At 46.9% G+C, this 21,043-nt stretch overlaps 12 protein-coding genes and 1 pseudogene across 14 annotated transcripts; 5 read left to right on the top strand and 8 right to left on the bottom strand.

Annotated features, from left to right (window-relative positions):
* Positions 1–47: 47 nt before the first annotated feature.
* On the top strand, positions 48–1,768 carry LOC117183283 (uncharacterized). The gene is made up of 6 exons (XM_033376679.1): positions 48–343; positions 398–634; positions 695–835; positions 892–1,047; positions 1,109–1,564; positions 1,620–1,768. Exons 1-6 carry the CDS (start codon positions 131–133, stop codon positions 1,743–1,745), a joined length of 1,329 nt encoding a protein of 442 aa, XP_033232570.1. The 5' UTR covers positions 48–130; the 3' UTR covers positions 1,746–1,768.
* A 104-nt stretch (positions 1,769–1,872) lies between these two features.
* LOC117183368 (uncharacterized) lies at positions 1,873–2,740 on the bottom strand. The gene is made up of 4 exons (XM_033377102.1): positions 2,664–2,740; positions 2,320–2,601; positions 2,126–2,258; positions 1,873–2,064 (listed from the first exon to the last, which is right to left on the bottom strand). The coding sequence occupies exons 1-4, from the start codon at positions 2,738–2,740 to the stop codon at positions 1,873–1,875; spliced, it is 684 nt and encodes a 227-aa protein (XP_033232993.1).
* A 115-nt stretch (positions 2,741–2,855) lies between these two features.
* Positions 2,856–4,756, bottom strand: LOC117183288 (protein maelstrom 2). The gene is made up of 4 exons (XM_033376686.1): positions 4,190–4,756; positions 3,967–4,116; positions 3,492–3,907; positions 2,856–3,426 (listed from the first exon to the last, which is right to left on the bottom strand). The coding sequence occupies exons 1-4, from the start codon at positions 4,509–4,511 to the stop codon at positions 3,001–3,003; spliced, it is 1,314 nt and encodes a 437-aa protein (XP_033232577.1). The 5' UTR covers positions 4,512–4,756; the 3' UTR covers positions 2,856–3,000.
* A 33-nt stretch (positions 4,757–4,789) lies between these two features.
* Positions 4,790–6,529, top strand: LOC6896658 (uncharacterized; annotated as a pseudogene).
* A 104-nt stretch (positions 6,530–6,633) lies between these two features.
* LOC26533960 (uncharacterized) lies at positions 6,634–7,501 on the bottom strand. Its single transcript, XM_015183485.2, has 4 exons — positions 7,425–7,501; positions 7,081–7,362; positions 6,887–7,019; positions 6,634–6,825 (listed from the first exon to the last, which is right to left on the bottom strand). Exons 1-4 carry the CDS (start codon positions 7,499–7,501, stop codon positions 6,634–6,636), a joined length of 684 nt encoding a protein of 227 aa, XP_015038971.2.
* A 115-nt stretch (positions 7,502–7,616) lies between these two features.
* LOC6896659 (protein maelstrom 2) lies at positions 7,617–9,517 on the bottom strand. The gene is made up of 4 exons (XM_002136839.4): positions 8,951–9,517; positions 8,728–8,877; positions 8,253–8,668; positions 7,617–8,187 (listed from the first exon to the last, which is right to left on the bottom strand). The coding sequence occupies exons 1-4, from the start codon at positions 9,270–9,272 to the stop codon at positions 7,762–7,764; spliced, it is 1,314 nt and encodes a 437-aa protein (XP_002136875.3). The 5' UTR covers positions 9,273–9,517; the 3' UTR covers positions 7,617–7,761.
* A 35-nt stretch (positions 9,518–9,552) lies between these two features.
* LOC4800359 (uncharacterized) lies at positions 9,553–11,306 on the top strand. The gene is made up of 6 exons (XM_001357518.4): positions 9,553–9,866; positions 9,921–10,157; positions 10,218–10,358; positions 10,415–10,570; positions 10,632–11,087; positions 11,143–11,306. Exons 1-6 carry the CDS (start codon positions 9,654–9,656, stop codon positions 11,266–11,268), a joined length of 1,329 nt encoding a protein of 442 aa, XP_001357555.4. The 5' UTR covers positions 9,553–9,653; the 3' UTR covers positions 11,269–11,306.
* LOC4800358 (mitochondrial RNA-splicing protein MRS4) lies at positions 11,258–12,305 on the bottom strand. Its single transcript, XM_033376719.1, has 3 exons — positions 11,843–12,305; positions 11,649–11,781; positions 11,258–11,587 (listed from the first exon to the last, which is right to left on the bottom strand). The coding sequence occupies exons 1-3, from the start codon at positions 12,277–12,279 to the stop codon at positions 11,279–11,281; spliced, it is 879 nt and encodes a 292-aa protein (XP_033232610.1). The 5' UTR covers positions 12,280–12,305; the 3' UTR covers positions 11,258–11,278.
* Positions 12,306–12,408: 103 nt separating this feature from the next.
* On the bottom strand, positions 12,409–13,214 carry Ibf2 (Insulator binding factor 2). Its single transcript, XM_001357520.5, has 3 exons — positions 13,015–13,214; positions 12,902–12,941; positions 12,409–12,837 (listed from the first exon to the last, which is right to left on the bottom strand). The coding sequence occupies exons 1-3, from the start codon at positions 13,173–13,175 to the stop codon at positions 12,484–12,486; spliced, it is 555 nt and encodes a 184-aa protein (XP_001357557.2). The 5' UTR covers positions 13,176–13,214; the 3' UTR covers positions 12,409–12,483.
* An 82-nt stretch (positions 13,215–13,296) lies between these two features.
* Positions 13,297–14,359, top strand: Ibf1 (Insulator binding factor 1). Of its 3 annotated transcripts, XM_001357521.4 has the most exons (5): positions 13,297–13,467; positions 13,526–13,601; positions 13,661–13,735; positions 13,798–14,001; positions 14,060–14,359. In XM_001357521.4, the coding sequence occupies exons 1-5, from the start codon at positions 13,328–13,330 to the stop codon at positions 14,291–14,293; spliced, it is 729 nt and encodes a 242-aa protein (XP_001357558.3). In that variant the 5' UTR covers positions 13,297–13,327; the 3' UTR covers positions 14,294–14,359. The 3 variants fall into 3 exon arrangements, with proteins under 3 accessions (XP_001357558.3, XP_033232620.1, XP_033232622.1); XM_033376729.1 differs by lacking the exon at positions 13,798–14,001; XM_033376731.1 differs by lacking the exon at positions 14,060–14,359 and having other exon boundaries at positions 13,784–13,886.
* Positions 14,360–14,451: 92 nt separating this feature from the next.
* ATP6AP2 (ATPase H(+)-transporting accessory protein 2) lies at positions 14,452–16,211 on the top strand. The gene is made up of 3 exons (XM_001357522.5): positions 14,452–14,608; positions 14,835–15,187; positions 15,259–16,211. Exons 1-3 carry the CDS (start codon positions 14,566–14,568, stop codon positions 15,823–15,825), a joined length of 963 nt encoding a protein of 320 aa, XP_001357559.1. The 5' UTR covers positions 14,452–14,565; the 3' UTR covers positions 15,826–16,211.
* Positions 16,036–18,047, bottom strand: sage (salivary gland-expressed bHLH). Its single transcript, XM_001357523.4, has 3 exons — positions 17,903–18,047; positions 16,795–17,791; positions 16,036–16,731 (listed from the first exon to the last, which is right to left on the bottom strand). Exons 2-3 carry the CDS (start codon positions 17,481–17,483, stop codon positions 16,596–16,598), a joined length of 825 nt encoding a protein of 274 aa, XP_001357560.1. The 5' UTR covers positions 17,484–17,791; positions 17,903–18,047; the 3' UTR covers positions 16,036–16,595.
* Positions 18,048–18,797: 750 nt separating this feature from the next.
* On the bottom strand, positions 18,798–20,673 carry TrpRS (Tryptophanyl-tRNA synthetase). The gene is made up of 4 exons (XM_001357524.5): positions 20,365–20,673; positions 19,869–20,280; positions 19,218–19,797; positions 18,798–19,163 (listed from the first exon to the last, which is right to left on the bottom strand). The coding sequence occupies exons 1-4, from the start codon at positions 20,561–20,563 to the stop codon at positions 19,059–19,061; spliced, it is 1,296 nt and encodes a 431-aa protein (XP_001357561.1). The 5' UTR covers positions 20,564–20,673; the 3' UTR covers positions 18,798–19,058.
* Positions 20,674–21,043: the final 370 nt, after the last annotated feature.

The following is a 21,043-nucleotide window of genomic DNA, read 5'->3' as shown; positions in this document are numbered from 1 at the left end:
GACCGCATTGCGACAAAAATGTATGTTGGGATAGGGTTGCACCAACGAACGCAATTGATTTGTTATCGTTTATTGCCGGCTTAAATTGTGGATATAAACAAACCATTTGTGTGTTTTTTTTTGTTTTACCATGACCTGTGACACAACTGAGGCCTTGGTGGCTCACATGTGTGATGTCGTGCAGTTCTACATGCTACCGGAGCTGAAAGAAGATCTGGACAACGTTCAGCTGGCTCCGTCGCAATTTGCAAGTTATCATGTCTTGCTAGCTAACGAATTGCCGAAATTCTACGATCTGGTGCAGGAATTCCTTCAGAAGACCAATAATGCTGGACACGAAGAGGTGGGTGGATCTCCTCGCGATTTATTCTATTAGTTACAGTCTGTTTCCCTTTAGCTGAGGGTTCAAATTGTGATGCTTCTTTGCGAGCTGACAGCTGCTCCTACCGTTTACCAACTTAATGATGGGAGTGGTAACTTGCTGCGAAATGCCAATACATTGGGAAGGAAACTCTCGGATACGTGGGGAGAATCAATGGACGCGCACATACTCAAAAACTACGAGAAAAAGCTGCAAAAGAACTGTTGGAAGCGACAGCTTGGCGCCGTGCATGGCTTTGCCAGATATCTAGAGGTGGTAGTTAGAAAAGTACTCATGATTGATTTATTTAAAATGTTGGGCTCATAATTGCAGCTCCGTTATACGAAGGACGACAAAATGACCACCCAGATGCTGGCCTTCAGCTTGTCGGTCGGACTCAATGTGCGAGAGTGCTACGACTTTGTCTATAAGCAACTCGGTGTGCAGATCTTTTCAATAATGCTGAAGCACGGCGTAGGCATGATGCTTGTTCTCTAAGAACCATAGATCGTTAATTGTTTAACTTGCAGGACCTTAAGGACATTCAGGAATTGAATATCCACAGCGTGATCTATGATCATGCGCTTAGAGATGCCTTCAGCATGGACTCGATTGAAGCTGTGACTGCCATATGGAATTGTCTGTACCTCTGTCTGGATCACTTCATTGATCTGAATGCCTTTACGGTGGGGGGCTGTCCTCACAAAATAGTTGAATATTATTTACAGAGTGGTTTATCCCCCACAGTGGAACCAATGCGATGATATGCTGGACCGGCTCCTTCAAAATGTGACAATGTCATCAAAAGCCAACAACTCCATATGCCTGCTTCAGTTTATAACACGTCTTGGCTACTACTTCACCATCAATCGAGGCGAGATCGAAGCCGCTCTGGCCACGGATCTTACACGAGCGGATCAACTGGATGCCTGCCACGAAGTGTGCTCCTCGATCAACTCTAGCACCAGTTATCGTTGGGCCAAGAGCATTCTGCAAATGCTCGTCTTGGAGTCGGAGAAACTGCTGCAAGGCCCTGAGGTTTGCGCAGAGCTACTCGGCCAGATGCAGCGCTGCTATCTGGTCTGCATCCTGCCCATTCCACTTCAGGCTCTGCATGTTCATTTGCCCGAGTTCTACACAAAATTCGTGGCTGTGCTCCTAGAGTGCATGGTGACCCATAAGATGGCACCGACAGTTCAGAAGGTGAGCTTGATCTTTATCCGTGCAAAAGGCCAACGAATGACATCCCTTTGCGCAGCTGGTGCAGCGCTTTACAGAAATATTCAGCTTCCAGCTTAAGAACTGCTCGCTCCATCAGCTACCCAGCGACCTGGAGGAGTATGTGAAGGCATTGAAGTCCCTACAACAAACCATTTCTAAATAAAAACGAAAATTTAACTGATGAAATAATCGGCAATTAATGGATAAGTGAGTGTTGCTATGATCGCATGTGGCAGTATCGCAATCAGAGCCGGCCGCAGACCCAGAAAGAATCCTCTGTAGCCGTGCAACTAAATGATTTTGAGGCAGAGATGCGTCTTCGAGGGGAACTTCTTGTAGCAAGAATTCATGACCACCGTTTTTACCGCTTCTACTGGCGTCAGGATTAATGATATGATGCTGCTCGTTATCGTCATTGCCATCAGATCGATGACCCAATCCTCATCACGAATTCTGTGGAGTTTCAAAAGCATATCCGACACCTTTTGTGAGGGGCATTCAAATTAATGCGACTATGGATAAAAGATAGTCCGTGTATGTTACCCAATCGTGTACAGGTGCGTAGAGCGCTGCCACCGCTCCGGTGGTGAAAGCATGCAGCTCGCATCCACTGAAGAGGAAGGACATTCCACCCTTACCATACATGCACTTGAGAGCCTTCCAGGGGTCTCTATAACTGCAATAAAAGTAACTTGAAATGAACAGCACCCACAAAGCTTTCGAGTTAATTTGTTTACTTGCGCTGCAAGAAGGGACGGCGGGTTAGATCGGCCTGCCGCACTATTGCCACCTTGGCAAATGGCGTTGAGAGCAGGCCGCCGCCTAATCCGCTTATGCCCGCCACTGTGGAGGTGTCGTATGGCTCCAGTATCAGCAAGTACTCGTTGTCCTTCAGCCAGTACAATGCATACTTTGTCCCGGTCTGAACCGTACACCGCAGCAGTGCACCACGAATGCCGTAGTAGAAGACCACATCCGAATACGAGACGTAGTGCAGCACATTTGCCTGGATGTTCACTCTTATTATTACACTGGAAGCATGTGTTGCCCTTTTGGAAGCGCAGCAACGATTAGAATGTACTCTTCATCAAACACGAGCACATGATTACCGTTCCCGCCGTGGTTCGTCGCTTTGGGAATATTGGCGACTGGCGCCATCATATGAATGAGGAGATGTCCGAGCGTTTTGATGCTTGGAGCGAGCAGCATGTACGTGGTTCTGGTTTAAGATTTGACTACGATTAAGCCCTTCACCTATTATTAGTACATTAAATAATCAAATCATTATTTCGTTATTGTAGCTTAGTGTACTTAATTGAAATACAATTAAATGGTAATTCCTTCACAGAAGGAAATTTTGATTGCTTCCTGCTATCGTGTTCAAGAATGTATTAATAACAATGTAACACGCGTACAAATTAGCGCGCAAAGTTTTTTCCAGCTCCCATATTGAAATGACTCATGTCAGGGAGCTGTCGGCGGCGGCCACCTAGGCTAGGGAATTCCTCATCGCTATCAAGGGTCCCTCCGTAGACACTGTGGTCTCTGGGCACGTAGGCCCTTGATACGGACTGATGGCTGCTACTCGGTGATAAGTCACGCGATCCCATCTCCTTCTGGATTCGCGGTGGCGCTGAGTAGTAGGAATCAAGCGAAATCTCATCAAAGTTTGTCGAAGAGGACGCAGGAGTAATAGTGTAGTTTGGCTTGACCTTAAGGGGAATGTGCTTCCCAGGCTGGAGTGGAATGGCCAGGTCTGCACACATGTAGTCGCTAAAGGTGAATCCCCAACGCTTGACCATACTGTTGGTACAATATTTCGAGCGATCGATTTTTTCATGGTACTAGAAATACAATTTGATGGTTAGCAATTGATAAAAACTAGAAATATCTTAAAATTTAAACTTACATCGCACGCAATCCCTTCAGTATATTCAAAAAAGTCTTTGACAAAAAAGTTGTTCGTCACATGGAAATTAATCCGATCGTTCGTAACGCCAGCCACGTCCAATACACTCTTCTTTAAGGTGTAGAACAAATGGTAGATATCAAACACCATAATCTTTCGCTCATCTTCGTCTATTTCGGCCTCGGATGCCAGATAACGGAAGCAAGACTTTACCACCGGCATTAGCTCTGGGGTCGTGTAGACAATAACCGGATCTTGGTCCAATTTTTCTTCATTGCGGACGGATAACCAATTGAAGATATCAATATATAGTTTTCCCATGTTGGTCTCGCCAAAGGCCTGCGGTGGCAAGGGCAACTTGTGGGTAGTCTTGGAGTGATCCTGCGCATCTCTACTTTGTCCGTAGATGATGTGGCCTGAGAATAAATTTTGGTTACGACTAGGTCCAACGCATCAGTCTTACATCAACACTCACCCGGATTAATCATGGTACTGTAATTAGAGCTTATGCCTCCCTTCAGAGAGTAGCGGCAGGCGGAAAACTCAGCGGGCACGTAAAGATCACCAGTCAAGGCCTTGGTAAAATAATTGAAGCTAACAAACACAAATTCCTCATTCTCCAACTCTGCAAGCAAAAATCAGCGACGAGTTTTGTTAATGGCAACTGGCTCTCGTTCAGAACAGAGTACCTAACTTACCCATAGAATTTTTTGCTGTCAAAATAATGCGTTCGATCTTTCGCTTCATTTGAAGCTCAGCACTTATGGCCTCGTTTTTCTCAATTTCCATTTCTGCGACGGAACCGCCCAGACAGTTAAGACGCTCTTTCTTTGCTGTTCTCTCCAGAACGTTTGCATTCTTAGCCTTCTTATACGGACCGCGTTCCCGGTCGCCCATGCTTTTCCATATAGGATCACACTTAGCCACCGCCTCAGAATTGCTTAATCCACGAGCCACTGGGTTATTCGCCTGCCATTCTTTGACGAAAGTCATGAACCCATTTAGCTTTTTTGGAGCCATTTCAATGTTAGTAGAGGGAACGCTCGTGTAGGACGTGGAAAATACGGTAGATCGGACGCCAGGAGCCAGTATGACAGCAATCAACAGTTAACCGAATAGGTGCGCAGGTAGGTTGCAACAGATAGGTTTCAAGCTATGGAAAAATAACTTTTTGCTTGTTGTTTGTCCGAAATTTCTGGAAATTAAAAAAGCCGGGAACCTGACACTGCGAAAAACGGAGATTATCGATATCTGGCTTATCGGACAGTGTGACCGCATTGCGACAAAAATGTATGTTGGGATAGGGTTGCACCAACGAACGCAATTGATTTGTTATCGTTTATTGCCGGCTTAAATTGTGGATATAAACAAACCATTTGTGTGTTTTTTTTTTGTTTTACCATGACCTGTGACACAACTGAGGCCTTGGTGGCTCACATGTGTGATGTCGTGCAGTTCTACATGCTACCGGAGCTGAAAGAAGATCTGGACAACGTTCAGCTGGCTCCGTCGCAATTTGCAAGTTATCATGTCTTGCTAGCTAACGAATTGCCGAAATTCTACGATCTGGTGCAGGAATTCCTTCAGAAGACCAATAATGCTGGACACGAAGAGGTGGGTGGATCTCCTCGCGATTTATTCTATTAGTTACAGTCTGTTTCCCTTTAGCTGAGGGTTCAAATTGTGATGCTTCTTTGCGAGCTGACAGCTGCTCCTACCGTTTACCAACTTAATGATGGGAGTGGTAACTTGCTGCGAAATGCCAATACATTGGGAAGGAAACTCTCGGATACGTGGGGAGAATCAATGGACGCGCACATACTCAAAAACTACGAGAAAAAGCTGCAAAAGAACTGTTGGAAGCGACAGCTTGGCGCCGTGCATGGCTTTGCCAGATATCTAGAGGTGGTAGTTAGAAAAGTACTCATGATTGATTTATTTAAAATGTTGGGCTCATAATTGCAGCTCCGTTATACGAAGGACGACAAAATGACCACCCAGATGCTGGCCTTCAGCTTGTCGGTCGGACTCAATGTGCGAGAGTGCTACGACTTTGTCTATAAGCAACTCGGTGTGCAGATCTTTTCAATAATGCTGAAGCACGGCGTAGGCATGATGCTTGTTCTCTAAGAACCATAGATCGTTAATTGTTTAACTTGCAGGACCTTAAGGACATTCAGGAATTGAATATCCACAGCGTGATCTATGATCATGCGCTTAGAGATGCCTTCAGCATGGACTCGATTGAAGCTGTGACTGCCATATGGAATTGTCTGTACCTCTGTCTGGATCACTTCATTGATCTGAATGCCTTTACGGTGGGGGGCTGTCCTCACAAAATAGTTGAATATTATTTACAGAGTGGTTTATCCCCCACAGTGGAACCAATGCGATGATATGCTGGACCGGCTCCTTCAAAATGTGACAATGTCATCAAAAGCCAACAACTCCATATGCCTGCTTCAGTTTATAACACGTCTTGGCTACTACTTCACCATCAATCGAGGCGAGATCGAAGCCGCTCTGGCCACGGATCTTAACGAGCGGATCAACTGGATGCCTGCCAGGAAGTGTGCTCCTCGATCAACTCTAGCACCAGTTATCGTTGGGCCAAGAGCATTCTGCAAATGCTCGTCTTGGAGTCGGAGAAACTGCTGCAAGGCCCTGAGGTTTGCGCAGAGCTACTCGGCCAGATGCAGCGCTGCTATCTGGTCTGCATCCTGCCCATTCCACTTCAGGCTCTGCATGTTCATTTGCCCGAGTTCTACACAAAATTCGTGGCTGTGCTCCTAGAGTGCATGGTGACCCATAAGATGGCACCGACAGTTCAGAAGGTGAGCTTGATCTTTATCCGTGCAAAAGGCCAACGAATGACATCCCTTTGCGCAGCTGGTGCAGCGCTTTACAGAAATATTCAGCTTCCAGCTTAAGAACTGCTCGCTCCATCAGCTACCCAGCGACCTGGAGGAGTATGTGAAGGCATTGAAGTCCCTACAACAAACCATTTCTAAATAAAAACGAAAATTTAACTGATGAAATAATCGGCAATTAATGGATAAGTGAGTGTTGCTATGATCGCATGTGGCAGTATCGCAATCAGAGCCGGCCGCAGACCCAGAAAGAATCCTCTGTAGCCGTGCAACTAAATGATTTTGAGGCAGAGATGCGTCTTCGAGGGGAACTTCTTGTAGCAAGAATTCATGACCACCGTTTTTACCGCTTCTACTGGCGTCAGGATTAATGATATGATGCTGCTCGTTATCGTCATTGCCATCAGATCGATGACCCAATCCTCATCACGAATTCTGTGGAGTTTCAAAAGCATATCCGACACCTTTTGTGAGGGGCATTCAAATTAATGCGACTATGGATAAAAGATAGTCCGTGTATGTTACCCAATCGTGTACAGGTGCGTAGAGCGCTGCCACCGCTCCGGTGGTGAAAGCATGCAGCTCGCATCCACTGAAGAGGAAGGACATTCCACCCTTACCATACATGCACTTGAGAGCCTTCCAGGGGTCTCTATAACTGCAATAAAAGTAACTTGAAATGAACAGCACCCACAAAGCTTTCGAGTTAATTTGTTTACTTGCGCTGCAAGAAGGGACGGCGGGTTAGATCGGCCTGCCGCACTATTGCCACCTTGGCAAATGGCGTTGAGAGCAGGCCGCCGCCTAATCCGCTTATGCCCGCCACTGTGGAGGTGTCGTATGGCTCCAGTATCAGCAAGTACTCGTTGTCCTTCAGCCAGTACAATGCATACTTTGTCCCGGTCTGAACCGTACACCGCAGCAGTGCACCACGAATGCCGTAGTAGAAGACCACATCCGAATACGAGACGTAGTGCAGCACATTTGCCTGGATGTTCACTCTTATTATTACACTGGAAGCATGTGTTGCCCTTTTGGAAGCGCAGCAACGATTAGAATGTACTCTTCATCAAACACGAGCACATGATTACCGTTCCCGCCGTGGTTCGTCGCTTTGGGAATATTGGCGACTGGCGCCATCATATGAATGAGGAGATGTCCGAGCGTTTTGATGCTTGGAGCGAGCAGCATGTACGTGGTTCTGGTTTAAGATTTGACTACGATTAAGCCCTTCACCTATTATTAGTACATTAAATAATCAAATCATTATTTCGTTATTGTAGCTTAGTGTACTTAATTGAAATACAATTAAATGGTAATTCCTTCACAGAAGGAAATTTTGATTGCTTCCTGCTATCGTGTTCAAGAATGTATTAATAACAATGTAACACGCGTACAAATTAGCGCGCAAAGTTTTTTCCAGCTCCCATATTGAAATGACTCATGTCAGGGAGCTGTCGGCGGCGGCCACCTAGGCTAGGGAATTCCTCATCGCTATCAAGGGTCCCTCCGTAGACACTGTGGTCTCTGGGCACGTAGGCCCTTGATACGGACTGATGGCTGCTACTCGGTGATAAGTCACGCGATCCCATCTCCTTCTGGATTCGCGGTGGCGCTGAGTAGTAGGAATCAAGCGAAATCTCATCAAAGTTTGTCGAAGAGGACGCAGGAGTAATAGTGTAGTTTGGCTTGACCTTAAGGGGAATGTGCTTCCCAGGCTGGAGTGGAATGGCCAGGTCTGCACACATATAGTCGCTAAAGGTGAATCCCCAACGCTTGACCATACTGTTGGTACAATATTTCGAGCGATCGATTTTTTCATGGTACTAGAAATACAATTTGATGGTTAGCAATTGATAAAAACTAGAAATATCTTAAAATTTAAACTTACATCGCACGCAATCCCTTCAGTATATTCAAAAAAGTCTTTGACAAAAAAGTTGTTCGTCACATGGAAATTAATCCGATCGTTCGTAACGCCAGCCACGTCCAATACACTCTTCTTTAAGGTGTAGAACAAATGGTAGATATCAAACACCATAATCTTTCGCTCATCTTCGTCTATTTCGGCCTCGGATGCCAGATAACGGAAGCAAGACTTTACCACCGGCATTAGCTCTGGGGTCGTGTAGACAATAACCGGATCTTGGTCCAATTTTTCTTCATTGCGGACGGATAACCAATTGAAGATATCAATATATAGTTTTCCCATGTTGGTCTCGCCAAAGGCCTGCGGTGGCAAGGGCAACTTGTGGGTAGTCTTGGAGTGATCCTGCGCATCTCTACTTTGTCCGTAGATGATGTGGCCTGAGAATAAATTTTGGTTACGACTAGGTCCAACGCATCAGTCTTACATCAACACTCACCCGGATTAATCATGGTACTGTAATTAGAGCTTATGCCTCCCTTCAGAGAGTAGCGGCAGGCGGAAAACTCAGCGGGCACGTAAAGATCACCAGTCAAGGCCTTGGTAAAATAATTGAAGCTAACAAACACAAATTCCTCATTCTCCAACTCTGCAAGCAAAAATCAGCGACGAGTTTTGTTAATGGCAACTGGCTCTCGTTCAGAACAGAGTACCTAACTTACCCATAGAATTTTTTGCTGTCAAAATAATGCGTTCGATCTTTCGCTTCATTTGAAGCTCAGCACTTATGGCCTCGTTTTTCTCAATTTCCATTTCTGCGACGGAACCGCCCAGACAGTTAAGACGCTCTTTCTTTGCTGTTCTCTCCAGAACGTTTGCATTCTTAGCCTTCTTATACGGACCGCGTTCCCGGTCGCCCATGCTTTTCCATATAGGATCACACTTAGCCACCGCCTCAGAATTGCTTAATCCACGAGCCACTGGGTTATTCGCCTGCCATTCTTTGACGAAAGTCATGAACCCATTTAGCTTTTTTGGAGCCATTTCAATGTTAGTAGAGGGAACGCTCGTGTAGGACGTGGAAAATACGGTAGATCGGACGCCAGGAGCCAGTATGACAGCAATCAACAGTTAACCGAATAGGTGCGCAGGTAGGTTGCAACAGATAGGTTTCAAGCTATGGAAAAATAACTTTTTGCTTGTTGTTTGTCCGAAATTTCTGGAAATTAAAAAAGCCGGGAACCTGACACTGCGAAAAACGGAGATTATCGATATCTGGCTTATCGGACAGTGTGACCGCATTGCGACAAAAATGTATGTTGGGATAGGGTTGCACCAACGAACGCAATTGATTTGTTATCGTTTATTGCCGGCTTAAATTGTGGATATAAACAAACCATTTGTGTGTTTTTTTTTTGTTTTACCATGACCTGTGACACAACTGAGGCCTTGGTGGCTCACATGTGTGATGTCGTGCAGTTCTACATGCTACCGGAGCTGAAAGAAGATCTGGACAACGTTCAGCTGGCTCCGTCGCAATTTGCAAGTTATCATGTCTTGCTAGCTAACGAATTGCCGAAATTCTACGATCTGGTGCAGGAATTCCTTCAGAAGACCAATAATGCTGGACACGAAGAGGTGGGTGGATCTCCTCGCGATTTATTCTATTAGTTACAGTCTGTTTCCCTTTAGCTGAGGGTTCAAATTGTGATGCTTCTTTGCGAGCTGACAGCTGCTCCTACCGTTTACCAACTTAATGATGGGAGTGGTAACTTGCTGCGAAATGCCAATACATTGGGAAGGAAACTCTCGGATACGTGGGGAGAATCAATGGACGCGCACATACTCAAAAACTACGAGAAAAAGCTGCAAAAGAACTGTTGGAAGCGACAGCTTGGCGCCGTGCATGGCTTTGCCAGATATCTAGAGGTGGTAGTTAGAAAAGTACTCATGATTGATTTATTTAAAATGTTGGGCTCATAATTGCAGCTCCGTTATACGAAGGACGACAAAATGACCACCCAGATGCTGGCCTTCAGCTTGTCGGTCGGACTCAATGTGCGAGAGTGCTACGACTTTGTCTATAAGCAACTCGGTGTGCAGATCTTTTCAATAATGCTGAAGCACGGCGTAGGCATGATGCTTGTTCTCTAAGAACCATAGATCGTTAATTGTTTAACTTGCAGGACCTTAAGGACATTCAGGAATTGAATATCCACAGCGTGATCTATGATCATGCGCTTAGAGATGCCTTCAGCATGGACTCGATTGAAGCTGTGACTGCCATATGGAATTGTCTGTACCTCTGTCTGGATCACTTCATTGATCTGAATGCCTTTACGGTGGGGGGCTGTCCTCACAAAATAGTTGAATATTATTTACAGAGTGGTTTATCCCCCACAGTGGAACCAATGCGATGATATGCTGGACCGGCTCCTTCAAAATGTGACAATGTCATCAAAAGCCAACAACTCCATATGCCTGCTTCAGTTTATAACACGTCTTGGCTACTACTTCACCATCAATCGAGGCGAGATCGAAGCCGCTCTGGCCACGGATCTTACACGAGCGGATCAACTGGATGCCTGCCAGGAAGTGTGCTCCTCGATCAACTCTAGCACCAGTTATCGTTGGGCCAAGAGCATTCTGCAAATGCTCGTCTTGGAGTCGGAGAAACTGCTGCAAGGCCCTGAGGTTTGCGCAGAGCTACTCGGCCAGATGCAGCGCTGCTATCTGGTCTGCATCCTGCCCATTCCACTTCAGGCTCTGCATGTTCATTTGCCCGAGTTCTACACAAAATTCGTGGCTGTGCTCCTAGAGTGCATGGTGACCCATAAGATGGCACCGACAGTTCAGAAGGTGAGCTTGATCTTTATCCGTGCAAAAGGCCAACGAATGACATCCCTTTGCGCAGCTGGTGCAGCGCTTTACAGAAATATTCAGCTTCCAGCTTAAGAACTGCTCGCTCCATCAGCTACCCAGCGACCTGGAGGAGTATGTGAAGGCATTGAAGTCCCTACAACAAACCATTTCTAAATAAAAACGAAAATTTAACTGATGAAATAATCGGCAATTAATGGATAAGTGAGTGTTGCTATGATCGCATGTGGCAGTATCGCAATCAGAGCCGGCCGCAGACCCAGAAAGAATCCTCTGTAGCCGTGCAACTGAATGATTTTGAGGCAGAGATGCGTCTTCGAGGGGAACTTCTTGTAGCAAGAATTCATGACCACCGTTTTTACCGCTTCTACTGGCGTCAGGATTAATGATATGATGCTGCTCGTTATCGTCATTGCCATCAGATCGATGACCCAATCCTCATCACGAATTCTGTGGAGTTTCAAAAGCATATCCGACACCTTTTGTGAGGGGCATTCAAATTAATGCGACTATGGATATAAGATAGTCCGTGTATGTTACCCAATCGTGTACAGGTGCGTAGAGCGCTGCCACCGCTCCGGTGGTGAAAGCATGCAGCTCGCATCCACTGAAGAGGAAGGACATTCCACCCTTACCATACATGCACTTGAGAGCCTTCCAGGGGTCTCTATAACTGCAATAAAAGTAACTTGAAAAGAACAGCACCCACAAAGCTTTCGAGTTAATTTGTTTACTTGCGCTGCAAGAAGGGACGGCGGGTTAGATCGGCCTGCCGCACTATTGCCACCTTGGCAAATGGCGTTGAGAGCAGGCCGCCGCCTAATCCGCTTATGCCCGCCACTGTGGAGGTGTCGTATGGCTCCAGCATCAGCAAGTACTCGTTGTCCTTCAGCCAGTGGTACAATGCATACGTTGTCCCTGTCTGAACCGTACACCGCAGCAGTGCACCACGAATGCCGTAGTAGAAGCCCGCAATCCTCTTCTGCTTGAACATCAGATGGACCACATCCGAATACGAGACGTAGTGCAGCACATTTGCCTGTATGTTCACTCTGATTATGTCTATGGGATGTGATAGCATAATGGCAGCTACATTGATCACGTATCCGACGTAGACGGGCAAATTGGCAATGCGATCGAGTGTTGTACCACCGCTGTCATTGCTTGTCATATTGAATAGTCACGCCTACAACATGGCACAGTAAAACAATATTTTTAAAATTTGATCCCCAAACGTAAGAATAATGTGTTCAAAACGCGATTGGCAAAGAAGAGCGCTTGTTCGCCCCCGAAGCGAAACTCCTGTGTTGTATTGTATTTATTGTGTACTGTATTGTGTTAAATATAGGCTAAAACGGAATAAACGGAAGTAATACTACTCGCACTCTGCTCTCAGTTTCACAATCTCTAACTGGGTTTTCTTCGCCTCCAGCATGGTCACGGTGCGCTTCAGCTCAGCAATCTCGTTCAATTTGTTAAAATAGGTCGATTTTGTCTCCAGATACTCGGTTTCCGCCTTGATCAGTTCCTTCTGCAAGCGACTGGCGTCAGCATGGGGGGCCGCAAGTGCATCAATGTGAGTAAGGTACCCCTCCAGGTCGGCACCAGAGTTCCGCACATCATCGTCTTCCAGCAATTTGTCCAAAGTAATTGAGGTTGTATATGTGGCGCCAACAGGTTTCGGCTCGATTTCGCTCTTCCCCCCCTCCTGATCCCTTATGTTTTTGAACTGGGAATGAAATACAAGCATAAGAAATTGAATGCAATGCCACTTTGGACAAGCGTCTACGTACCTCCTCGGTTAGGTCCACCTTGTATTTGTTGCACGACTTTCTGTAGGGAAGCAAACAGATTTTTTTTTTTGCAGAATACTGAGACTGTACTTCAGAGGATCGGCTGTACTGACCTGTGGATGACGAGCCTGTCGATGCTGGTGTTTGCCTGTGGCTTATGGCAGTGCAGGCAAAGTGCGCGTTGTTTCTTGGTGGCGGGGTCGGGAACGGGCGTGAATCCGAGCCGCTTCCATGTAGATGCCTTGGAGCTACCGCGTATACGTGCGACTTTCATTGCGAGAAATTACGAGTATTTTGACATGAAATTTCCTCTCGACAAAGCGTCGTTGCAACCCTGGCAATGTGGCCGTTCGTGTATATGTATGTGGCGTTAGTATCTATCTACATGGTGCCATTTTGTTTTGAGCTGTTTCAGTACGTATAAAAATGCCACGAAAGAAGTCAGAAGATTTTTATAAGAAGTTCGGCTTTTCCGCGAAGTGTGAAAATGGAAAATACACGGCCACCTGCACTTTTTGCAACAAGGAACTTCAAAATACAGCGCTAACAAGACTTTCGTTACATAGGTAATTTTGTTTGTGTATATGTATATGTATACCAATGTAATGTACGGATTCATTTCAGGCAAACGTGCGATCAAAAGAGAGCGCTATCGGAGACACAATCCATCAATATGGAGAGAGCCCGTCCAGTGCTCAAGGTGCGTATTTAATTGCTGGTAAAAGGAATTATTATTATTGAATGCATTCCATTTTGTAGATCCATAAGATTACGCACGAGGACGCGGATGGCGGCATCGATCATGGGAACGAGGGCAAGGAGATCATTGTGAAGGCAAGTACCGAGAGCTGAAAGACGCCACCGACTCGATCTAAAGTATAGACCACAAACTATAGATACAAGAATTTTTGGACGAGTGCGATGACGATACAGATGGCAAGGAGCAGGCGACCACGGTCAAATCTGAACTTATGAACAGCGAACAGAATAGCCCCCACTTGAATGCTTCAAAGGAGGAAGAAGCTATGGAAATTGAAATTACTGCAGGGCCAGAAAGTCGGGAATACGTTGAATTTCTTGACGAATACAAAGAAGTGATAGTAAGAGGTGCTTTCCATGTCCGATTGGCAATCATATTTCCAACCCTATCTCTTGCAGCAAAGCCTAGACGACCCGGCCAATGGTACGGACACGAATTTTGGAGAGAACAGACCGAAAAACAACCTGGCTTTGCTGAAAGCCGACAAAGCCAGGGCAGAGATAAAGCAGTACAACAGCAAGGCCATGTTTTTAAGGACGGAAACGGAAAACCTGAAACTAGAAAGGACGCTGACATTGCTGAAGATACAAAAGCTGCGCTTGGAAATAGACTGTTTGCGCGCCCAAAGCTAAAATTTCATATCTTATCCACATATTTACTGAAAACAATGCAAATACAATTCATACAATTCATTCAAATGGAGGGAAAATATGCATCTGGGGTGTCAGCTCTGTCAGCTGGTGAGCGTTATCGGTTATCGACTGTGGACCCTGGTTGTATTTTTCTTAATCAATATCGCAACCCTGTTCATCACATGATAGTCAGAGGTGAAGAGGAGGGAAGTAGATTTTTCTTTGCAAGTCGTTCGTCATATGATTGAAAAAAGTCCAGCAAAAAACTGAAGATGTTGCAGAATTGCGTGATATTCTCACTGTTTATTGCAGCCAGTAAGTATATTAATTAATCTTAATGGCGCTATGCCCAGGCACAGAGTTCGGAATGTGCAAAAACGCCACTTGTTCTCTACACTTTGATTCGTGTTGGGGGTGGTGACTCCTCAACTTAGGTAAAAGTGTCTCACGAGTGTAGACTGCATGCGCAGAGTCTGTGATAAAAACCCTTCTCTTAGACAAAAGAAAACCTTTTATATTTACACGCCTTTCTTTCGTCCAGTTCATGCTGCGGGCGAGCTGACTGTGCTGAACAGCCCCAAGGCGATCAGCTTCAAAGGCAACGATGCGCTGGATAGCCAATATGTGGGCGATGTCATGTACGCTTCCATGGGCAACGCCGTCGCTGGCGACTCCAACTGGAACGGCATGATCATCAACGATCCCTTCGAGTTGGCCAAGGGCGTGATCTGTGTGCACGTGCGGGGTATCAGCCACGTTATCGCTGCAGGTAATGCAAAGACCTATCAGCTCACCGAATCCAACACCGATGCTTCACTTAACGCCCTGGCTGCCGAGCTGGAGGCTACCAAGGAGCCCGTGTGCGACATCAACTTCGGGCAGTTCGACGAGGGTGTAAGTAGCTCCCCCTAAATAGGATCAAGCACCCGTGCGCATAATTTATGTAATACCTTATGTCCCAACAGGTGCAAGCGTTCAAGTCGTGCTTCGGTAACATCAAAGTCACCCCCGCCAAGCCAACAAAGCACCTGAGCCCAGTTCTGCACAACGCCGACAAGCAGTTCCTCCAGGAGATCGGCTACCTCGACGGCGCTGCCGAGAACCTGGCGGATATGACGAAGCCCGCAAATGTGCTGATTCTTCGCGTGTCGGTCGACGACATTGCCAAGGCCCATGGTGAGAAATCGGTGGCTCTGGACGAGGCCAACAAGCTGCTCTCGGCCTCCATTAGCCGACTGTTGGCCGCTTCCCAGAAATCCAGCGATTCTGTTCTCTTCGTCCTGACCACTGACAAGGACACAGGTGTCGGCCGCACCAAGCGTGATACCTTGGCTGCCGACGCGTCGAACCCCTTCAATTTGGCCACCTACTACAGCAGCGACTATCCAGTCATCTTCAACATCATTCTTTGGTTCATGGTCGTCTTTGCCCTATCTCTGCTGGCCATTTGCTACGCCATCGCCGCCATGGATCCCGGCAGGGACTCGATCATCTACCGCATGACGTCCACCCGCATCAAGAAGGACAACTAAGCGGAGTCCGAAGTGGAGCTTACATTACCTTGTTTGTTATTTCGTCCCTTTTTTGAGTTGCGTGAAGCCGACCCAATTTCAACTCCAGTCAAAACTAGATCAAATTCAGCGGAGAAATTGTGTGTGAGTGTGTGCAGTCGTTGCAGTTGGCTTTAGCTATAAATAAGTATTAATTATCATTTTTGAAATGCTGTTGCGGATGAGCAACAATTCCATAGTAATTTGTTAAATCTTCCTTGTTTGTTGTACTTTTTAGGTTTATATATATAACAGATAACATACTCGCCAGTCAGGTCAGCCCTCTATCAAACTATTCATCAATATGTAAATTACCAAAATTCAAATGTTAAACAGTAAAGTTAAATATATATAGCCTAAAAAGACAAGAGTGCCGGAATTGTTTAATTTATAAATCAAATGTGATCTCGAACGGAAAATTTTCAATTTAAAATTGTCGAGTTGTCAGAATTTTTCCAACTCTACATTTTTACTACACAACTGCCAGATGGCGACACTGTGCAATGGCGCGCGATTTGATTTGTTTACACTCTGCAGATCTCCTGCTGTTCGGGATGCCGCAAAAGACACGTTCTTAACAGTAATAACTTTTATTTATTATAGATATGTATTACACTAATAAGGACGGGGTGGGTCTACGTCTACCCACCTATTAAAATCGATTTGTCGTTTCCAGAAATACGGATGTAGCAAAGCTGGCGACACTGGTCAAGACTTGGTTCTTTGGCAAACTTTTCACAACGATTCTTCGCCTACGCTCCCCACTGGTCGTGGCCTTGATCGTAAGGAGAACTGCTGCCTCCGCTCCAAGTGCAACAGACGCTTTCATTTTGCGTCGAATTGTCGCGCAGCATCGCCTGGAGGTGATTGATATAGTTGATGGCAATCCTGGAGTGGGAGGTGGGTTCACCATTATTATTGACTGAAGCAAACTGGAGGGAAGCTACTCACCTTAAGCTCTCGATTTTGGAGTACTTTTTGCCATTGGGCTTGGAGATGGGCAGCTTGGAGCGCAGCAGATCGAAGGCTCTGTTCATGTCCCGCATCCTGGTGCGCTCCCGATCGCAGGCCGTGCGCCTGTAATCCTTCTCCATCTGCAGAGCCTTCTCCCGCCAGGCGGGATTGTGCTCCTTTGAGATCTCCACCTCGGTGCTGCTGGCGATGCTCCCGCCACCGTAGGTCATGTACATGGGCGGAGGAACCAGCTCGTTGGGCTTGGTCTCCATATGGCTAGATAGAGGGGGGGCGGGTACCTGACCGGCGTGCCACATCGACACCGGCTGCGGAATGATGCTGTAGGGCGGATGAGCCATCGTTGACTGCATCATGCCCATTCCGGAGGATTCCTTCTCGTAGCTGCTCATCAGGGTGGGCGAATAGGGGAGGCAGCCATGCGGGGGCTGCTGATGTGTGGCATAGGCCAGCATACCGCCACCATCGGGGGACAGCGTGTAGTTGAGACTGATGGGGATGTGGCTCGACTGTGGGGCCCCGAGCTCCAACAACACCGGCTGCTCCACGGGCTCGACATCGCCCTCGGGTGCACCGTTGAGGTAGGACCCGGGCGTTGAGACGGGGAGGGCCACCAGGGCAGGTGGCGGTGGCTGGCCGGAGGCTGCACTCAGCATTTGATCAGTCATCGCCTAAGCCGATTTCGACGTCCGCTGACGGCAATGAACGCGATCGCTCTGGCTCTGGCTCTGGAATTTCTTCTTTCCTCTTTCCTCTTGTGCTTGTGACGCTCTGCGGCTCGATGGCTCGGTAATCAGTGCAGTAGCCTTACCTGCCGGTGGACACTATTTTTAGTGCACTAGAAGTTTGCCAGTTGACGGGGGAATCTAGTTTTCCTTGATGAATGCCTCACCATCGAGGACCGACTGAATCCGAGACGTGTGGACTATTCATCTTAAGGTCCAGTGGTCGCGGCCCTTCCAGCAACCAGCATCATCTGCTTAGATGATGAAGAGGTATCTTTTGTACGTGTGTCAATAAGATCAATTGCGAGACAATGGCGAGTGCAACTTGTCGTCGAGGATCGTTGCGTCGTCCGATCGTGTACCTGCTGGCGGGGCGGAACAAAGCCGCTTAATTTCCTTGCTATTGTGACCGGGGAAGGGTGATCGAGATCGATGCCGAGGCGCGTGTGCCAAGCTGAAGTTGCGTTTGTCGTCTGTGTGGCTTGGAGCGTCGCCAGGCGATCGTCGAGATCGTCGCCACAACTTCAGTTTGAGTTTTTCTTTGATCGCTATATACATCGTACGAACACCTACCCATCCCCCGCCCTCCCACCTGGCCATAGGTATACTCCCCCATGTATTTGTATTTTTGTCGCATGTAAACACAAGTGTTTTGACTTAATTGAAAAAAAATACATATCCATATCCCAGAGCCATATCATAGCCATAGCCATAGCCATAGCCATAGCCAGAGGCATTAATATACACCTCTATATATACACCCTCTGGCCAGGCAGCTCTCAAATGTTCGCCCAATACCAATTTCAAACTAATCCATAAAACTACAGTGAAGACTAACTTATGACCTTGTTCTCAATCGCCGAAAGTGCAAATGTAATAAGACCCTATATTCTATAGTTAGTCACAGATCTTCTACTAAGATTATATAACATTTTGGGGGTGTGTCTATTTTCTAGCATTCAGACACTCCACTCACCATTCTATTACCCTAAATTCCATTTAATTGGAGCGACCACTGTTGGATTTTGCCCACCGAGATCTCGTATTACTTGCACATTCTACGAAAACAAGGAAATTACTTGCATTTTTGCACAGCCGAAAGTTATTTTAGCTGCATTGCCAGAGACTGCTCGGGGTCTTGCCGGGAATCGGAAATAAATGCGTTCAGTTCTCCTAACGACAAGCGAGAACCGCGAGTGTGTGGTGGTGTCGAGTGGCCGCCAGGAAGGTGTAGACCGCCCCCAAAAGTGGGTTACATTCGTAATTCGAAGCTTACTGAAGTTTATTGTTTGCTGCAGTGTGTAAAAAAGTTGAAATAAATAGCGAGTGTACAATATTAAGTGGTGCAACACGAGCTTAGCTCTGAGCTGTGGCATAGATCAATTCATTGCAGTTATGTACATGGGAGTAGGGATCGGGTCGGATGGGCCGAACTATGTAATTTGTGACAAGCCAAGCGCACCAGGCAGCCGTCGTCGCGTCAAGCAAATGCATATCAACCAAACTCTTCGGGCGTTTCTAGCTGCCGCATTTCAGGGGCCGCAGCTCAAAGTATTTGTCCAGCACCTCATCGGTAATAAGCTTGCGCGCCGCCTGATGCTGCTCCACTATTGGTGTGAGGGTCTACGGAGTAGAAGATTAGCAATTGGATTTGCCAACATTCAAGTGTCTACTCACCTCCACGGCCAGCTTCTTGATCTCTCCCGTGAGCATCTCACCCTTGCTGTAGGCCACGCGCACCTCCTCCAGCTTTGCATCGTCCTCGAGGAAGAACTTCAGAAGCTGGTAGGACACGTCTATCTCTGGCACGCCGCCTAGCTCCCGATGCTCCTCTACCGTTGTGCGGCCACCCGAAAAGGCATACTTGTTGATCTTGTTCTTGATCTGCTTGGGCGTATCGGTCAGGTACACAGCAGAGTTCTGGTCGCTGGCGGACATCTTCGTCTTGGCTCCCTGCAGGGCCGGGAAAAAGGTGGAGTGGATGAGCGCACACTTAGGGAAGCCCAGGCGTGGAGCCACGTCGCGCGTCATGCGGAAGTAGGGGTCCTGATCGATGGCGCATGGGATGAGGCAGTGAACCTTCTTGTTGCCGAAGAGGAAGGGGAAGGTGCTGGAGATCGCTGGCGCTGCCTGGGCGGCGGGGAAGCCGATCTTGCCAATGATATCTGAGTCACCAAAACCGAAGATACCCTTCACCTGATTGAAGGTGACGCACTTTTGGATGCGAATGATATTCTGGTACATGGCAGGACACTTTCTATGAGGACACAATATTGAGAAGATGAATAAAAGAGCTGGAATCAGCTATACTATGCTTTGTAGACCTACCCCATAAACTCCAGGTTGTTGAATATAAATGTCTTGTTCACATCAAAGCCCATGGCCACAATATCCTTGGCATTCTCTCGGGCCAGCTTAATGGCGTCCTCCACTTTCAAGTCTTTCCACAAGGTCTTCTCGTCGTCCGTCAACTGAATGACCAGCGGCACATCGAACGTCTCTTGCAGCCACTTGGTCATCATGAAGGGAATCAGGTGGCCCACGTGCAGGGAACCCGAGCTGGGACCGCGACCCGTGTACAAATAGAAGGGCTTGCCCTGCTCTTTCAACGTCAGAATGGTGTGCAGATCACGGTGCGAGAAGAACATGCCGCGCCTAATTAGATGGTGTGCCGGCTTTCCCGTGATTTTCTCGAAGCGCGCAATAACCTCATCATCGATTTTGCTGGAGCCAAAACGTTCTGCAACGTGTCAATCAACAATGTCATATCATTAGGGAGGCTAAAGATGTGTGAGTATTGTATAGATGATTCGATGGCACTTACTTATTAGCTTATCGTAGTCCACGCCCGTATCGTTGCTGCTCGCCACATTCCACGGATCCACAACATCTTCAGCCGCCGCTGCTGCTGCTCCTTCTTGGGCCTGTGCATCGGTGCCCGTTTCCACGGGCTCGCCATCGGGCTTACCATTCAATGTCAGCGCCTCGACGCCCTCAACAACCGTCTCTTTGGTGTCCGTCATTTGATTAGGAGTTCAGTCTGCACTGTATTAAGCAATAAACAATACAAATAATAAGTAATACTGTCGAACTTTCACATGTGAGGACCAGTGACCGCGGATTTATCAATAAAATATACCGTCAGACCCTCAGAAATATACCGAAACATACCGTCTCATTTAAGAGACGGTAAGCCTCTATGGAAGCGCCAGTGTGAAAACCTCCGTTATCCACTTTTTGACAGATATGTTTCCGACATTTCTGAAAAAATTGAATTTTTTATGGCATACGATCATTCGATTCTGATCACGAATTAGAATTCGATTTGGCCTGGCACATGGCTCTAAATGTCATTTCTACACGGTTTTTACATTGCATTGAACAAGAGGGTGAGTTCAGTCTTACAATATACTGGAACATACTGGAATACTATGAAAAGTATAAAATTTGCAAGGTGTGTGAGCAAGACATGGTGGCAAGAAAATCAGAGTGACCGCGGATTT

The sequence above is a fragment of the Drosophila pseudoobscura genome, chromosome 2 (genome assembly GCF_009870125.1).
Source record: "Drosophila pseudoobscura strain MV-25-SWS-2005 chromosome 2, UCI_Dpse_MV25, whole genome shotgun sequence".
Taxonomy (NCBI): Eukaryota; Metazoa; Arthropoda; class Insecta; order Diptera; family Drosophilidae; genus Drosophila; species Drosophila pseudoobscura.
The sequence above is the reverse complement of the archived record's forward strand: the minus strand, read 5'-3'. Positions and strand labels throughout refer to the sequence as shown.

What these genes read in the sequence shown, in the direction of transcription:
- LOC117183283 (XM_033376679.1), top strand. Translation starts at nt 131, where the DNA reads ATGACCTGTGACACAACTGAGGCCTTGGTGGCTCACATGTGTGATGTC. An exon ending in TTGATCTGAATGCCTTTACG is followed by an intron (nt 1,048 to 1,108) that starts GTGGGGGGCTGT and finishes TATCCCCCACAG; the next exon opens with TGGAACCAATGCGATGATAT. An exon ending in TGGCACCGACAGTTCAGAAG is followed by an intron (nt 1,565 to 1,619) that starts GTGAGCTTGATC and finishes CCCTTTGCGCAG; the next exon opens with CTGGTGCAGCGCTTTACAGA.
- LOC117183368 (XM_033377102.1), bottom strand. Translation starts at nt 2,740, where the DNA reads ATGGCGCCAGTCGCCAATATTCCCAAAGCGACGAACCACGGCGGGAAC. An exon ending in CGTCCCTTCTTGCAGCGCAA is followed by an intron (nt 2,259 to 2,319) that starts GTAAACAAATTA and finishes CTTTTATTGCAG; the next exon opens with TTATAGAGACCCCTGGAAGG. An exon ending in ACGCACCTGTACACGATTGG is followed by an intron (nt 2,065 to 2,125) that starts GTAACATACACG and finishes CCCTCACAAAAG; the next exon opens with GTGTCGGATATGCTTTTGAA.
- LOC117183288 (XM_033376686.1), bottom strand. Translation starts at nt 4,511, where the DNA reads ATGGCTCCAAAAAAGCTAAATGGGTTCATGACTTTCGTCAAAGAATGG. An exon ending in GACAGCAAAAAATTCTATGG is followed by an intron (nt 4,117 to 4,189) that starts GTAAGTTAGGTA and finishes TTTTGCTTGCAG; the next exon opens with AGTTGGAGAATGAGGAATTT. An exon ending in CTGAAGGGATTGCGTGCGAT is followed by an intron (nt 3,427 to 3,491) that starts GTAAGTTTAAAT and finishes TTGTATTTCTAG; the next exon opens with TACCATGAAAAAATCGATCG.
- LOC26533960 (XM_015183485.2), bottom strand. Translation starts at nt 7,501, where the DNA reads ATGGCGCCAGTCGCCAATATTCCCAAAGCGACGAACCACGGCGGGAAC. An exon ending in GTGCTCGTGTTTGATGAAGA is followed by an intron (nt 7,363 to 7,424) that starts GTACATTCTAAT and finishes TGTAATAATAAG; the next exon opens with AGTGAACATCCAGGCAAATG. An exon ending in ACGCACCTGTACACGATTGG is followed by an intron (nt 6,826 to 6,886) that starts GTAACATACACG and finishes CCCTCACAAAAG; the next exon opens with GTGTCGGATATGCTTTTGAA.
- LOC6896659 (XM_002136839.4), bottom strand. Translation starts at nt 9,272, where the DNA reads ATGGCTCCAAAAAAGCTAAATGGGTTCATGACTTTCGTCAAAGAATGG. An exon ending in GACAGCAAAAAATTCTATGG is followed by an intron (nt 8,878 to 8,950) that starts GTAAGTTAGGTA and finishes TTTTGCTTGCAG; the next exon opens with AGTTGGAGAATGAGGAATTT. An exon ending in CAGTACCATGATTAATCCGG is followed by an intron (nt 8,669 to 8,727) that starts GTGAGTGTTGAT and finishes ATTTATTCTCAG; the next exon opens with GCCACATCATCTACGGACAA.
- LOC4800359 (XM_001357518.4), top strand. Translation starts at nt 9,654, where the DNA reads ATGACCTGTGACACAACTGAGGCCTTGGTGGCTCACATGTGTGATGTC. An exon ending in GCTTTGCCAGATATCTAGAG is followed by an intron (nt 10,158 to 10,217) that starts GTGGTAGTTAGA and finishes TCATAATTGCAG; the next exon opens with CTCCGTTATACGAAGGACGA. An exon ending in CAATAATGCTGAAGCACGGC is followed by an intron (nt 10,359 to 10,414) that starts GTAGGCATGATG and finishes TTTAACTTGCAG; the next exon opens with GACCTTAAGGACATTCAGGA.
- LOC4800358 (XM_033376719.1), bottom strand. Translation starts at nt 12,279, where the DNA reads ATGACAAGCAATGACAGCGGTGGTACAACACTCGATCGCATTGCCAAT. An exon ending in CGTCCCTTCTTGCAGCGCAA is followed by an intron (nt 11,782 to 11,842) that starts GTAAACAAATTA and finishes CTTTTATTGCAG; the next exon opens with TTATAGAGACCCCTGGAAGG. An exon ending in ACGCACCTGTACACGATTGG is followed by an intron (nt 11,588 to 11,648) that starts GTAACATACACG and finishes CCCTCACAAAAG; the next exon opens with GTGTCGGATATGCTTTTGAA.
- Ibf2 (XM_001357520.5), bottom strand. Translation starts at nt 13,175, where the DNA reads ATGAAAGTCGCACGTATACGCGGTAGCTCCAAGGCATCTACATGGAAG. An exon ending in GACAGGCTCGTCATCCACAG is followed by an intron (nt 12,942 to 13,014) that starts GTCAGTACAGCC and finishes GCTTCCCTACAG; the next exon opens with AAAGTCGTGCAACAAATACA. An exon ending in AGGTGGACCTAACCGAGGAG is followed by an intron (nt 12,838 to 12,901) that starts GTACGTAGACGC and finishes TTTCATTCCCAG; the next exon opens with TTCAAAAACATAAGGGATCA.
- Ibf1 (XM_001357521.4), top strand. Translation starts at nt 13,328, where the DNA reads ATGCCACGAAAGAAGTCAGAAGATTTTTATAAGAAGTTCGGCTTTTCC. An exon ending in ACAAGACTTTCGTTACATAG is followed by an intron (nt 13,468 to 13,525) that starts GTAATTTTGTTT and finishes GATTCATTTCAG; the next exon opens with GCAAACGTGCGATCAAAAGA. An exon ending in GAGCCCGTCCAGTGCTCAAG is followed by an intron (nt 13,602 to 13,660) that starts GTGCGTATTTAA and finishes TCCATTTTGTAG; the next exon opens with ATCCATAAGATTACGCACGA.
- ATP6AP2 (XM_001357522.5), top strand. Translation starts at nt 14,566, where the DNA reads ATGTTGCAGAATTGCGTGATATTCTCACTGTTTATTGCAGCCA. An exon ending in CTCACTGTTTATTGCAGCCA is followed by an intron (nt 14,609 to 14,834) that starts GTAAGTATATTA and finishes TCTTTCGTCCAG; the next exon opens with TTCATGCTGCGGGCGAGCTG. An exon ending in TCGGGCAGTTCGACGAGGGT is followed by an intron (nt 15,188 to 15,258) that starts GTAAGTAGCTCC and finishes ATGTCCCAACAG; the next exon opens with GTGCAAGCGTTCAAGTCGTG.
- sage (XM_001357523.4), bottom strand. Translation starts at nt 17,483, where the DNA reads ATGACTGATCAAATGCTGAGTGCAGCCTCCGGCCAGCCACCGCCACCT. An exon ending in TCCAAAATCGAGAGCTTAAG is followed by an intron (nt 16,732 to 16,794) that starts GTGAGTAGCTTC and finishes CTCCCACTCCAG; the next exon opens with GATTGCCATCAACTATATCA.
- TrpRS (XM_001357524.5), bottom strand. Translation starts at nt 20,563, where the DNA reads ATGACGGACACCAAAGAGACGGTTGTTGAGGGCGTCGAGGCGCTGACA. An exon ending in GGACTACGATAAGCTAATAA is followed by an intron (nt 20,281 to 20,364) that starts GTAAGTGCCATC and finishes GACACGTTGCAG; the next exon opens with AACGTTTTGGCTCCAGCAAA. An exon ending in TCAAGAAGCTGGCCGTGGAG is followed by an intron (nt 19,164 to 19,217) that starts GTGAGTAGACAC and finishes TCTACTCCGTAG; the next exon opens with ACCCTCACACCAATAGTGGA.